At 35.4% G+C, this 14340-nt stretch overlaps 1 protein-coding gene and 1 long non-coding RNA gene across 8 annotated transcripts; one reads left to right on the plus strand and one right to left on the minus strand.

The window, feature by feature from the left end:
• Positions 1-554: 554 nt before the first annotated feature.
• LOC105835255 (protein phosphatase 1 regulatory subunit 16A) lies at positions 555-14151 on the minus strand. Of its 7 annotated transcripts, XR_003626533.2 has the most exons (10): positions 11971-12995; positions 11444-11707; positions 11063-11365; positions 10796-10938; positions 10570-10695; positions 10041-10116; positions 9754-9971; positions 8564-8729; positions 1398-1670; positions 555-987 (listed from the first exon to the last, which is right to left on the minus strand). XR_003626533.2 is itself a non-coding variant. In XM_012678353.3 (9 exons), exons 1-9 carry the CDS (start codon positions 12038-12040, stop codon positions 1654-1656), a joined length of 1383 nt encoding a protein of 460 aa, XP_012533807.1. In that variant the 5' UTR covers positions 12041-12995; the 3' UTR covers positions 1378-1653. The 7 variants fall into 7 exon arrangements, 6 of the variants coding, with proteins under 6 accessions (XP_012533807.1, XP_012533804.1, XP_028049199.1 ...); XM_012678353.3 differs by lacking the exon at positions 555-987 and having other exon boundaries at positions 1378-1670; XM_012678350.3 differs by lacking the exons at positions 555-987; positions 1398-1670; positions 11971-12995 and adding exons at positions 2287-4941; positions 13587-14151.
• On the plus strand, positions 1449-2839 carry LOC114255226. The gene is made up of 2 exons (XR_003626534.1): positions 1449-1537; positions 1623-2839. It is a non-coding gene; the product is annotated as an uncharacterized LOC114255226 (long non-coding RNA).
• Positions 14152-14340: the final 189 nt, after the last annotated feature.

Consider the following 14340-nt stretch of genomic DNA (forward strand, 5'->3'; position numbering starts at 1 on the left):
AGTTAAATGATAAATAATTTTTAATTTAACTTAGTTAATTTCAAGTGAGTTAATTTTTTAATTTAGTTCTTTTAAAAATATTTAACTTTAATTTATTAAATTTTTCTTAAGTAAAAAGTTTATGAAAGTATAAAAAAGTACATTTTTATATGAAAAACAATATTTTTTTGTTTTTTCTTATATAAATTCAATTTGCGTATAAAATACTAATTTTGGTAATTCATATAATATTGTAATTGTTTTGCTATTTTGAGTAATCAACTTTAAAAAAGGTTTTCTAAATTAACTTTTAAATTAATTTAATCTTAACTAAATTGTTTGTTCATATAACTTTTAATGTAATTAAATTAATTTTACATGTTGTTAATTTTAATTCAATTTAATTTAAAAATATTAATCATTCCTAGTCAAGAAGTATTTCAAAATTGCAAAGAAACTTTTTAGCTAACTGGAAGAGAGACGATATCTCGAAATGTTTATTACCAATACAAAGTATCTTTATGTTACAGATAAGTTTTTGTGTAAAGATAGATAAGTAGTGTTACACGAATATGTTTTCAGTATGACTTGGAAGTTTATTGAAATACGAACTAATATACACTCGAATTTATATCTTGACAGATTTTGTTTAAATTATTGTCATAAGTTCCATATCGTCATAAGTTTTCCTTTGTACCAAAGCAATTTGCTAATGATTATCTTATTTATCAAATAAATGTGATGAACTGGGGCCTTTAATGAGCATGTGGCTATGAAAGTGCTTGTCCTTCTAATTTGAAAAGTAAGCATTTTTTGTCATAGATTCGTTATATTTGATATGTGATAACGTCATAAAACTTGTCATGTTTCAACCACAATATAATTACTCCTTGACATCAATGATCCCTGAACTGTTAGATATCATTGATCGAAGATTGCGACTTCTTACAGGTATCGACTCCTAAGAAATATTCCAGATTATATCTGTGTCTCTTATCGCGGTGAAATCTGTAGGAAGAATGGATTACACGGAGTTATTTTATTTAAATATCATCGAGGATGAACCCACGATAAAATTATTCGATATCAAATATATCGGATATTTAAAAAAGCAAACATTTGCTGTATATATTAAATATAAATAATAATACACAAAATTTGATAAAGAATATCTTAATTAAAAGATTCGCATCGCGAACAATGAAAATGCAATTTTGTGATATCGAAAGATATCACAAAATTATCTCATAATATCTAGATTTCAGCAAGCGCGACCCATCTTTAAGGGAAGTAAATTGTACGAACAATCATTTGTAAAAAAATCGCCGAGAAATTAATTTAAGGCGTGAAAGATATAGATAGCATTGGGTGAAACTCGTGTATAATGTCACGTTTAATGTCACGTTCTTATTTATTACCAATTGTGGCTCAAATGAGGCTCAATAAAGCGTGGTGGTTGCATCAGAAGAGACGAGCGATGCAGAGTTGATTAAATCAGTTCTCAATTGGAAGTCGACTGATGTAATCTTCCTCTCGTGGCCGCTAAGCCATCGCAGATGTTCGTATCATCATGACTCTCACTATATGTCTATTATCAGTCACTATTCCGTTTCTAACTTATTATGTATCTTGCCCACAAGTAGAGTTCACCGATAACAGCGCACTGAAAATGATTCACAGAAGCAACGTAGCTGAAATAGGCAAAATCATTTCAAAGAATGATTACATGCCAATATATGTACGTAAATAATGTATACAAATTTCATCTTATTGTTAGTTTCATAATACTGTTAGATATTATGTATTGTCGTACGTGAGACAAGTTTCAAAAAAATCTGTATGAATGATTCTAATATATATTAACCCTGAATTATGGTACACATTTCTTTCTTACATTAACACTACAAAAATTTATGCACATAATTAGAACTTTATGTTTACTTTAGGTTGCGAGACATTAGAATAAATACAAACTCTATTTTAATATAAAAATCTTATTAAATGTTATTTAAGCTATCAAAAAGTTAAAAACTACTAAACTTGAATTAGCATTTGGATGAAACTTTACCCGCGATAGCATTATATAGGGTTACATAACAAAATTCGTAAATTGTGCTTATTAGCTTTATATTGGATAGCTGGTCGCCTCTTATTTGTGTTTTCGTGCTTTTTATATCGTATTATGATGCATTGAAAAATGAATTTGATAGTTATGAGATAATAATAACGGAGTTCTTGTTTCGAGAACGTAAAATTGATGAATTCTTTCGCGGATTATGTAACATAAAGTGTACAAAGTGTAAAAGATAACATATACAGTAGTTTTATTTTTATACGTTACTATATTACAATATAATATAAACAGGTGGTAGACGTCACATAAATTCATTTCAAATACAGCCATTGAAATCAACCTTCGCCATAGACATTCGTAATCAAATATATGCGTGAACAATCGTGCACGTGTGCTCTGTACTTTTAATTGGAATAATCGCGGCGATTGTTATTAGAAATTTCAGCGATTAACGCAATTGCAAGACGGAGAACGAGTCGCCGTCGCGCCATCGCAAGGCCGGAAGCCGCGAAAAGCAACGTTTTATTACATATTATCGCGGAGGAATGTATAAACGTTGCCATTTGTACTATTAATTTTACTTTTTACTTCTTTTGAAGATCCTTTTTTATATATTTAATTTGGATGCGGTTTGACACAAAGTGTACGTAAAAAATACGACCGTTCGGCAGGACAGATCTTAATTATTTCGTACACGGTCTCGTACACACGCGTAATTTCGAATAAAATTTATTATCGCCGTTTTGATTTGTTGGATATGTCCCTCGTTACACGGGGATGCATAAACTTTACTCTAAAAAAAGATAAGTAAAATTTACATGTTTATATCTTTCCGGCATGAATTAAGAGAGGATTATCATTTCGCTAAGAAAAGGCTATTTTTATGTAATTTTTTTTGAAAACTATGTAGACAATTAAATTTTATACACATATAATACACATTTTATTTGTGATTGGAAATTTTTGCAAGTAAAAATAATAAAAATTATAACAATTATAAAAAAATTATATACGAGCGTGCATAAAATTGCCTTTCATAAAATGCATATATTAATGATTTGAAATAAAAAAGTAAAGTGAGGTTATTCATTTACGGATGCTTCATATCATTAAAACTGATTGTAAAAAACGAAACTTTTTTTAAATAATTTTGAGACGCGCAAACATTGCTTTTTCAAAATCGTCATTTTGAATCGACGGTGTTACGCATTAGAAGTAAAATAAAAAAATTAATATATTTTAATATATTTCTATTTATTTCAACGATAACCGAACATCCATAGATTAATAAATTCATTTACTTTTTATAATTTTCATTATTTTTACTTACAAAAATTTTTAATCAGACATAAAATATGTATTATTAAAAGTTGCGCTAGGAGAGCGCGCTCTCAGCGCTATTGCATCATTCTATCTAAAGATAATGATAGAATGACGCAATAGCACTAATAGCGCGTACTCTGTAGCTTAGATGTACAAAATTTAAATGGACCGCATAGTTTTCGAAAAAATTCAGATAAAAATAATTTTTTTTCCTTTACTTCTCGAAACGACAATCCTCCTTCCTTAAATTCGTCTCACGCGTTGTCAAAGGCGTAACACAGATGCAAAATTGTAAATCAGCAACGTATATAGCGATCTGCTATACGTGGAACATGGAATTCAAGTGAAGAGTCTATAGTGTCGTAAATAGATAGATAAATACTACATATCAAAATTTACAAATAATCTTTAAATCGATATAAAAATCAGTTTCCACTCAATCCTTACAGCTAAAGTCTCATAAAAAATATTGGAAGATGTTTGATAGTCTTATATCTGTCTGTGGAGAAATACTAGAAAAACTCGAGTCTAGGTAATACCTACGAGTCTGTAACACACATCTCCTATCCTTCTATAGCGCATTAGAGTTTATACACTTCCTTTATAATGTAACAATAAATAAAATTAAAAGTCTGTACAATACTTGAACGCTTAAACGTTGCATAATTATAAACTTAATTAAAAAATGCAATTATATATTTCTACAAATGTTAAGTACATGCTCTGAGTAGTTGTCGTAACAAGGTGTTCTTCATACCGAACTTGTTCAACACGCTGCTTGCGATTCAATAATCGTGTAACAACAATCGCAGAGAGAACGTTTCGTCGACGAATTAAGTACAGTGTCGTTCGCGCGACATCAAAACCGACAATAGTTTTGATTTTAAAGCTGTCGATACGCCTCCCTGCAGGTATTATCTGTGATGTACATAACATCGCTATAATGTGTTCTACGAAAATATATATATATATGTGTATATATATGTATATATATCTAATAAAAAAATATCACGACCCTCGGGCTCGGATTAAACGCGCGACTCGAAAAATTGCGAAAGAACGCAGCGTTGAGTCTTCAAAAGAAATACTGGAAGATAATCGCGGGAATACATCCTCGTTCGTGTGCGAAGGATTCCGAAGAGCTCCGATGACATCGTACGTAACAATAATAAACGTGAAGCGCAAGGACAAGGGAAACGAGGAGATTGTACGCGATTACGTGCGGATTTACATGACGGTACAGCAGCTCTTCTCTGAGTGATTATCGCTCACGATCTCGCTGGTGTTCCCAGTGAAGCGCTGGGTGAAATCGTCGGTGTCGAGATCGGAATTGGAAATGGACGAGACCGGCATCGGGATGCCATTTCCATTTGCGTCTACGGAACCGGTGGATATGTGCCGGTTCTGCGCCCGTTTCTTCTTCAGATCCGACAGGGATTTCACGAAAACAACGGACACATGTATGTTGATCTTGCCGTTGTTGGTATCGGTGTCCGTGGAGTAAATCGGCGACTGTAGCTGCTGCTGCTGGCCGCCGCTGACCAGCGAATCAAGCCCTGTCACTGCTGTCAGGCAAATACGTAAATCCAATGTGCTACTTCCCGGTCAAACCGTGTGTCGACTTTTCGATCGACGCGATCGCCACTTTTCCGCCCCTTCACCTCAACCCCACTTTCTATCCCTATGCGCACTGATTACAATTTTAAAAAAAGAAAGAAATAGGAGAAAAACCAAAGGTGTGTCAACTCTATGAGTTTTCTCATGCGCTAAGCATGGCATGCTTTCAGCAACAAGCGTTTCGGAAACATTGCACCAAGAAGGACCATCATATGCACATATCGGTGTGTACGTACACAATATTGTTACTAAACGATTCAACGGTCGCGCAAGCAAAATCAATGGATACACAAGAAGAAAAAGAGATAGAGAGAGATAGAGGAAGAAATATGATAAATACAGCCGTTACGTTACACAAGAACAAAGAGTGTTGTTCAACGGCTATGATATATCTGTACGTTTTCGTATTTTGCTACAATGGGATTTTTTTCCAACGTTTGGATTGCGACCAATCTAATCGTACACTCAGAGAAAAAGTTTAGTATTAGCAACTATAAATTTATAAACAAATGGCACTTCAACTATCTTATGTTTGTAATAAAAACAAGTTATATGAATTAAGAAAATATATAATAGCTATTTTCCAGTTAGGACACACTGACATTATAAATTAATAATTACGTAAATAATGTTGCCGTAGTAATACAAACTATTTTTATAGTTATTGTAACTAAAACTATTGTTGCAATAACTAGTTTATGAAACTAGTTTATCAAACTGTGTGTAATAATTCTTCGAATAAAACTTGTAGTTGTAGCACCTTATAATTGCTATGACTATGGAATTTTTCTCTAAGTGTAGTCCAATGTTGGACAAAATTTAATTAATTTAACGATTACACAGAAAAAACTTTACTCCTCAAGATCATAGAATAATATAATCTTCAGAAAATTTTACTATAATTTCAATAAAATTGAGTAAAATTTCACCAAAAGTATAATTCTTCGAAATCAATGTTATCTTACGATTATTTTGAAGATAAATTCTAAGAGAAAATTCTCTTTGTGTAAGTACGACTAAAAATTTAATTCTTGATTATAAGTGCTTAAAATTTGTTTAAAATAACTTTTAGATATTAATCAATAAAATAAATCAACTAAAATAAATTATTATATGTAATCGCGACTAATTTAATTAATTGATAGAAAATAATAAAGCATTGCTGATTAAAAAATCTATTATTAATTATTAATCTAGTTATTTAATTAGTCTCTGGTATCATAGCATTAATTTATAACGGCGATTAATATAATAAAATAATTTATCGACCATTAAATATCGACTTAAATATCTTTTCAATACAATAAATATATTTAACAAATTCGTAATTATATAGTTAATTTTTAAAATATAATTAATAATTTAAATATTAATGATTAAAAATTAATAATCACCAAATAATTATATTTTCTTTTAATTAACAATGTTTTATTTATTACAATCATTAAATAAATTATAATATATTATTAATTCTTAGTAGATAACTTTATATGAAAATTTAATCAATTAATTATATTAAATCATTTGATTAATTCCATTAATTGATTATTGTAACATAATTGTACATTTTTTTAATTTTTAGTCAAATTATTTTAATTAATAAATAAATTAATCAAGTAATGTCCAACATTGAATCATACTCATTATCATTAAAGATCGTAATTTACTATCGAATGAAATACGGTATGAATATTTTTTTCTAGAGCACTGTTGCATCGTTTAGAAAACGCAAGCATAAATATCCGTTTCCGTAATTCGTCCACCAATGCCTCGCTTTCGGTATATCTGATATGTTTTTCTTTTATTTCTCGAATTGACTACTTTAATAAACGGAGCAATGTGTGTATGTGTGTGTGTGTGTGTGTGTATATATATGTCTGATCCCTCATTACTTACTCCATTGCATAATACAATGGATACGAAGCATTCATCGAGTAGCAGAGAATTCGCTACCAATTTTCAATACGAAGTAGAACTTGACGACAGATATACATAAAAATTTGTAGAACTGCGATCAATATCTTAGGTCATGCTTTAGGCTCAAAACCCGTCTGTTATATACTACAGACGCATATTATCCGGCAAAATATTTAATATCAAATAATCATCTAAATATACACGGCGATTCTTAATTGGGTTTTGGTTTTTTTTTCTTGTTTAAAATTCTCTCAATGCTCTCGTGATATGTAAATGGTCAATTGCTGACAGTCTCCTGGACTGGAAATACTGGAAATTTGATCTTAAATGCTTTTTTTGAATATATAAATTATATTATTACTGTATTTTATCTAAATTTTTGAGAAATCTTATTGCTGTAATATTTTATTAAAACTAAAACTTCAAAAAAAAAAAGCCTTTAAGATTGGATTTACAATATTTAGAACACTGCCAATAATTGGAGGCATTGACGCTAATCGAGAATCGTCCTGTATACTTTTATTCTAGAGAAAACTTGCGCATCGTACAATATATGTATAAAGAATGTAGAATAATAATATATCTGTTGATGCTACTTATTGTGCGTTCTACTAGCATGATATATATAGTTCTCTAAATTCGATTAGGGTTCCAGTTTATGTAAGAAACAATTTGAGACATATCTATAATAAATACCACATCATCGTTTGATTATTATTCTATTTTGCGCTCGGTGGCCGCTAAGCTTTGCTAAAGCGGTCACAAAGATACGCTAAGGAAGCCAGTATCATTTAGGCCTTGCCAAAGAGATTCGATATGGATACAAAGCGAAATGTATATGTGTGTATGTATGCGTTTTAACATGAGAACAGCTTTCAGAGAGAAAAATGCATTGTGTATGCGCAGCACACGTAGATATACGTTTTACGTACACCATGAGCAAAACGTCTGGCGCAGTATGATATGTATGATACGAAAGAGATAACGCAATTAAATGCATCATAAAGATCATGAAATGTATATAATAATTAAAGAAATAGAAAAGTGACGTAGAAAACTAACCTCGCAATTATTCAGGAGCACGCAGTAGTGAAAAGAAAAAAAAGCTGGTAAATAATTGACAGCTAACACAATGAATTCGACAAAGTACATATATGGGATTTTGCAATCAGCAGATTAATACATATATAATTTATATATTTTATCTGTTATATTTAATATTGTCTTCTATCAATGTTTTATATATATGTATATAAAATTTCTTCATTAATGTATAAAGATATAATAAAGATGCGCTCTTGTCAGACTTAACGAGGACCTGTCAGTTGTTAGTACGATTAACCAGTCTATAATAATCATTTTAATTTTATTTTCTCTTTTTTTGCCACAATAATTTTTTGCAATTTTTAATGGACGTATAGCTTATAACATATATGTATAAAAATTTAAATACAATCTTCAAATATTATGCTCGCGTTAACTATGTTTCGGGCATTATAAATTATAAATGAGCATGATGTATATATGTGTAATTCTTGAATCACATAATCAAGGTACATATTTTTGCGAAGTTCCTTCGCATAAAGCTACTATTTACCACAATAGTCTACTGAACCACAACCAATAGCAAGCAAGAATACATTTGGAATGTACCTGAATCTTTATCAACATCTTCGTGGAGAAAAGACTCGTTGTCTTTTCCTTCAGGACCTTTCCGCACGGCTGGAGTCAGCGCGCCGGAATCAGTCTCGTGGTCCCCTACTTCCTGCGTACTATTCTCCAACGGCGGAATATTAGTAGGCGTAGGAGTGCTAACATACTGAGAAAAATTTTTCCTTGTTAATTTTGATATTTATTTACACATCTTAAACAGCTCAATCTTAAGGAGATTCTGTAACTTAAACAAATGAAGGACAGTTACACGACTTTTCCTTCATATATACCTAGCAAAATGCATGCAATATGTTAACAGATTGGCAACAGATTTCAAAAGACGTTAGTAATTGGCATCCGTTATTTCAACAATATGCTTTATGACTTACTAACAGAGCCTGCTCACAGAATCTGACAGCAAATTTATTAGAAAATCGAGTAAGAACTGCGCAGGCATTTTGGCGCAGGCAGCAAAAAGCGGAAGACGCAAATTTTGCTCAATTACCGTTTTTAATCCGTTGGCGTAGCAAGTAAGATAGCTTTGACGGCAATTTGTTGCCTTTCTGGCTGCAAATTGATTCATCATATTCTGCTAAAAATTTGTCTTTACAGGCTTTGCTATCTGGGTACCTTTTAACAAAAGAGCTATTGACATTCCGTTTTGAAAATAACAGATAATGTACAAAATTTAAGCAATAAAATCATTATTTGTTACTTAAAAATATTTTCTTTATAATAGTAATAATTATTTATATTCAAAAAATTGTAGAATTTATGAATATTTTATACTTTTACATAAAAATGATATGGTAAAACTTAATTTTTTAAATATTAGTACATTAATTCTAACCAACCGTAATATGTTGAACATATCAATGAGTTGTAAATCGCCTAACGGTCAGCATCGGATCTTAGTGATGGATATAATTCTTTTATTAAATTTAATTTTCTTAGCTTTATTTTAAACTGCGATAGAATTCGTCAGACTTAAGACACAGTAACTAAGCTAAATTTCGATGCTCAAGAGCATATATGACTATATACATTAATTATAAGTTTATTCCCCAAATTTAATAAAGTTTTTATATTACGTGAAAAGATTCGAGAACCTCCTTAATTTGCATCTCAAAAAAAAAAAAAAAAAAAAAAAATAGAGAAAATACGTAAAAAATTTTTAATTTGTATCATACCTGTTGCGCTTGTAACCTCAAGCGCGTTTCTTCTTGGGCATCTTTTTTCGTAGTGAGGACTTTATCTCGAATGGATGTTCGACGTACGCTTTGCGTCCGCGTGTTTATACTTTGCGATCTGCGTACCCTACGTCCTTGCGCTTCGCGAAGTCGTTTACTTTCCTGTTCAGTTTTCAATTCCACTATCCTCTCTCTAATTTCTGGATCTTCGCATATATCTGTGACACACAGATATATTAAAATACAAAAAAATAAAGTAATAATCAGAATAGATTAGTAGCTCTTACCCGCTGGAGTTTCATCGTGCTTATTTTTTGCGTTTAAGTCTGCTCCATTTTGCACCAATAATTCTAGTACTTCCAACTGTAACACAAAATTGTATATGACTTAAAAACTAACATTTAAATTAAAATATTAAGATGCTAAATAATTGTAACAAGTATTTATAATATAATAGAAATATAATTTTATTTCATAATTTATGTTACAAAAAAGGAATAACTCAACAGGTTTATGCAAATTTTATAAAAGAACTTTTAGATTTTTCGAGAATTTTACTCAAAATTCCAGTAAGATTATATACAAAATTGATTGCTAATCAATGATCGACATTGGTATTATTAAGAAATTGCGTTAAAGAAACAATTGTCAGAAAAAATAAAAGAAAAAATATAGAATTTAAATTTAAAAGTAAAATTAAAAATTTTTGCTGATTATCATAAAAATATTAAAATAATGATTTTCAACATTAAAAAACAAATTCTTTGAAAATCCCAGATTTATTTGATAGCAAATATTCTATTAAAATAAACTTACATGTCCCCAACATGCAGCTGCGTGAACTGGTTGCCACTTGTCATTGTCCTCTACGTCTGTCGATACATGTTGGTCAAGAAGAAATTCTACAACTCGTAAGTACCCATTTGCTGCTGCTATATGAAGCTGTAATAAACATTAATTGATTGTAAATGTAAATGAAAATGTAAATAGTTCATTAATTTAGTTCTCTTTTCTTAAATCAGAGTCTGTATGAAATACATACAGGCGTGGCACCTTGATGATCTTTATATTCAAGATCACCTCCTAAGGAAGCAATTTTTTGCAAATCGCGTAGCATCTGGACTTCAGTTGAGGCTCTCGTTTCGTCTATTAATTCTTGAGTGACTCCTCGCCTTGCCATCTCTCCTGTGTTTTGTAAAAATAGAATTTATATAAATACACTACATTACTATTCGCATTGTAATGCATAGAAGCATTCTTCAATCTTCAAATAGTAACAAAACATTGTAGCTTAAACAGATTCTATTACCTTCGATACAGTCCAGAGTTTTCTCGTCCTCACAAATGTCGTACGGCATGTTGCCATCAGCATTAACGGCTAGTAAATTTGCACCTCTGGCAATGAGGTATTTGACTAAATGCAAGTGCCCGCACGTAGCAGCGGCGTGTAGCGGCGTCCACTTCTCGCTATCCTCCGCATTTACGTTAGCACCGAATTCAATGAGTAGCTTCATCATTTCTTCATTATCATCTATGCAACACTGATGTAGTGCCGTCAGACCGTCCTCATTCGTCGAGTCAGGATTCACACCCTTCTTCAAAAGCCTTCTTACTGGAAAGAGAGAGACAAACGTCGATGACACAACAGCACACCAAATAACATACATTTCGTATGTTCGAAATCTCTTACCCTCGTCGATGTCATTTCTCGCAGCGGCTTCCAATAACATAACACTGTCGCTAAAGTATATGTGACGTTTATTACTCGTGTGCCTGGTCTGGTGCCGCAACCATTCCTTCTCGCGCTGTCTCCACACCTTCAGCTGCTGAAGCCGACGATGACGCGCCAGGTGCAACCGCTCCTGCGTGGTCAGTCTTTCAACGTGCACCATCTCCGCCACCAGCTCGGAGTGCTCCATCGTTATGTGCTTGTAATTTTTGCAGGTGTATTTACCTGAATAAAAGAAACAGAGAAAAAACGTCATGAGATGTATAAACACAGCATTATACATATTACGTGTGTGTGTGTGTGTACAGATACACAGACGCACATTTTTGTCAGAACAAAATAATCTGTTGTACAATAAAACGCTTGTAGATCATGTTCGAGTTTATCGATTACATTAATACACATTTATCCTTGTTTTTAACTAAACATTACTTGAAAAGGCGGTCACGAGAATTGGAAAAATTCGAGGGGATAAATCCAACGGTTACCTTTACGTTTGCAGAGCCAAGATCTCGTTCTCAGATAACTAAAGATTTTTCGATAAACCTCGGACGTCATTCTGGTGCCGGGCAATCAGAGATTTTCACTGATTTCAATCAAGCGCGCAAGCAACTCAACACCGATCCCTCCCGAGTTATCTGGTGGGAATGATGGCATATTTTAGCCAGGTGCTCTCTCGAATTTATCAAGCACTTAGGTAAGTAAACACACGATGTTTACACAAATGTTCGCACAATGTTCGCTGACAAAAAAGCTCTTCGTGAGCGGACAATTTAACACTTTGATTCGCTTAAAAGAAAAGAGATTCAACCGCGTCTTTAAAAATACTTCCTACTCCGAAATAAAGATCTCGATTAAGCATTTGTCTCGAGGGACTCTTTGAAGAGATATCTCTCAGCTGGAGCGACAGTGTGTATTCAAGAGCGAATTGCTTCTATGTATTTTCGCGTTGACATAGCCTTTCGCACGATGTAATGAGAATCTTCGTTAGGTATACAGACTGTCTATGCTATGCCTGCAGCAATATCCGCAATAAATTCTATCCCTAATCTCAGGCAATACAATGCGTCATCATTGGATTCGAGAATGTACATATTTAAACATTTCACGATACCTCGGCACACAGAACGAGTTTTACATCCCGTAGGCAGTTTACAAAAAAGGTGTGAGGTTCAACAAACGTGTCGCGTCTCGAAAAAAAAGTGCGGACCAGGGCTGCCAGAGTTTACAAGAAATTTTCGTTATTGTTTTCCTCTCCTAAAGATCCCTTTGAATTTTTGATCTTACCAACAAAGTCCCCGTGACAATAACACGACTCAGACCTCTGGTAACGAACTGGACAACAAACTCATCGTAACCAGATAACGGGAGGAAACTAATTATAGTGTTGAAGTCGTTGCTTATCGATAGAGATTGTTTTTTCGATAGAGAACTGTTAAGGCACGAGAGCGCTCGGCTGCCAGTTCGCGCGAGCTTCAATCCGTGCGATTTCTCTCGACAACCCCGGAGACACGTGAGAGACGCATCATCAGGTGATACTTGCTGATCGCTCATCGAGGCTGACGTCAACGAGGCCACGGGGGATACCACGTTACTTCGCGCCGCACCGTGGAGAAAAGAGGTGCTGCTGCTGCTGCTGCTGCTTCGGTGAAGCGGTGGCGTTTCCGTCCCGCGTGATTTATCGGTCACCCTCCTGCCGTACGTGCACGCGAGACAAGGGAGGGAAGGAGAAGGGGTGTGAACAGAAGCAGCGCGGCACGTGACTCCCGTCGTCGTCGTCGTCGAGCTGGGATGGATAGACAAACGGATGGACCTCGCTTCCTGCCAATTACATCGCTCGGCTCTCGGAGCCGAAGCCGTTGCGTGATCAAGGCCACAGGACGCACAGCGCGTATCGCGCAGGATCTCACGGGAACGTGAGAACGACACGCGTTGGGAAGAGAGGGAGGCGGAGGAGGAGGAGGAGGCCGAGGGGAGGGGAAAGAGACGGAGATTCTCTGGCGGAGGGAGGCGGATGTGATGAAGATCAGCGCGAGGAACGACCGAAAATTGAGACGGTCTGCTCCTCTCTTCTTTTTTTTCTTATAATCTTGTTTCTACTTACGTGTGCAAATTCGTGGCTGCCGCGGTGGTCCGCTTTCCTCCTCTTCCTCCTCCCTCTATTTCCGATCCGCGATCGCGGATCCAGCGGAATGTGACGAGCGGACGACGGCGGAGCGGATTCATTCACGTCGTTCTCCGCGCCTATCTACGCGCGGCCGATATAATCCACGGCATAATCCGCGAGCGAGCAAACGCGCGCGCGCGATAGGCAGATACCGCTGCTGCTGCTGCTGCTGCCGTTGCGACCGCGAGTCGCCGGCCTGACGGTGGCGAAAATACGCTCGCGCGCGTTCCCCGTGCCTGGCAGCGCGTGCACCCCGCGGAAACGTCTACCTGTCGGTCGCCATTTTTAAACTACCTGCGAGCAACTGCGAGAGAGATCGCGCCCGCGCACACCACCACGTCTCCGTCTCGCCTCGTCTCACCTCGTCCACCGGCCTCGGCCAGTTTCGCCTGGCCTCGCCGCCGCTCGCCGCGCACCGCCCTTCACCGCCGGACTACCGGAGAGGACAGGAGAGGATCGACCGGACTCGCGCGCGCGTTCACTCGCGGCGGTGGCGCGCCGCACGCAGCCGCTCGGCGCACTTCGGTTCTCGGAACGAATGGGACGGAGGCGAGCGCGCGTGCGCACGCGCGCACGCTCGCCGACAATTTCTCGGCGAACACGCACAGACGCACCGTGTGGATGGTGCCGATCGGCGCTCGATACTCGTTCTCGTTGCCCCGCGCCACTTCCGCCTCGCGCTCGCGGATTA

This window comes from Monomorium pharaonis, chromosome 9 (assembly GCF_013373865.1).
Source record: "Monomorium pharaonis isolate MP-MQ-018 chromosome 9, ASM1337386v2, whole genome shotgun sequence".
NCBI lineage: Eukaryota > Metazoa > Arthropoda > Insecta > Hymenoptera > Formicidae > Monomorium > Monomorium pharaonis.

Excerpts from the sequence above, each read along its gene's own strand:
- LOC105835255 (XM_012678348.3), bottom strand. The coding sequence starts at position 12,040 with ATGACGTCCGAGGTTTATCGAAAAATCTTTAGTTATCTGAGAACGAGA. Across the intron at positions 10,117-10,569 it reads CAGCTGCATGTTGGGGACAT|TTGGAAGTACTAGAATTATT; the intron begins GTAAGTTTATTT and ends TTTGTGTTACAG. Across the intron at positions 4,942-8,563 it reads AGATGTTGATAAAGATTCAG|CAGTGACAGGGCTTGATTCG; the intron begins GTACATTCCAAA and ends TTTGCCTGACAG.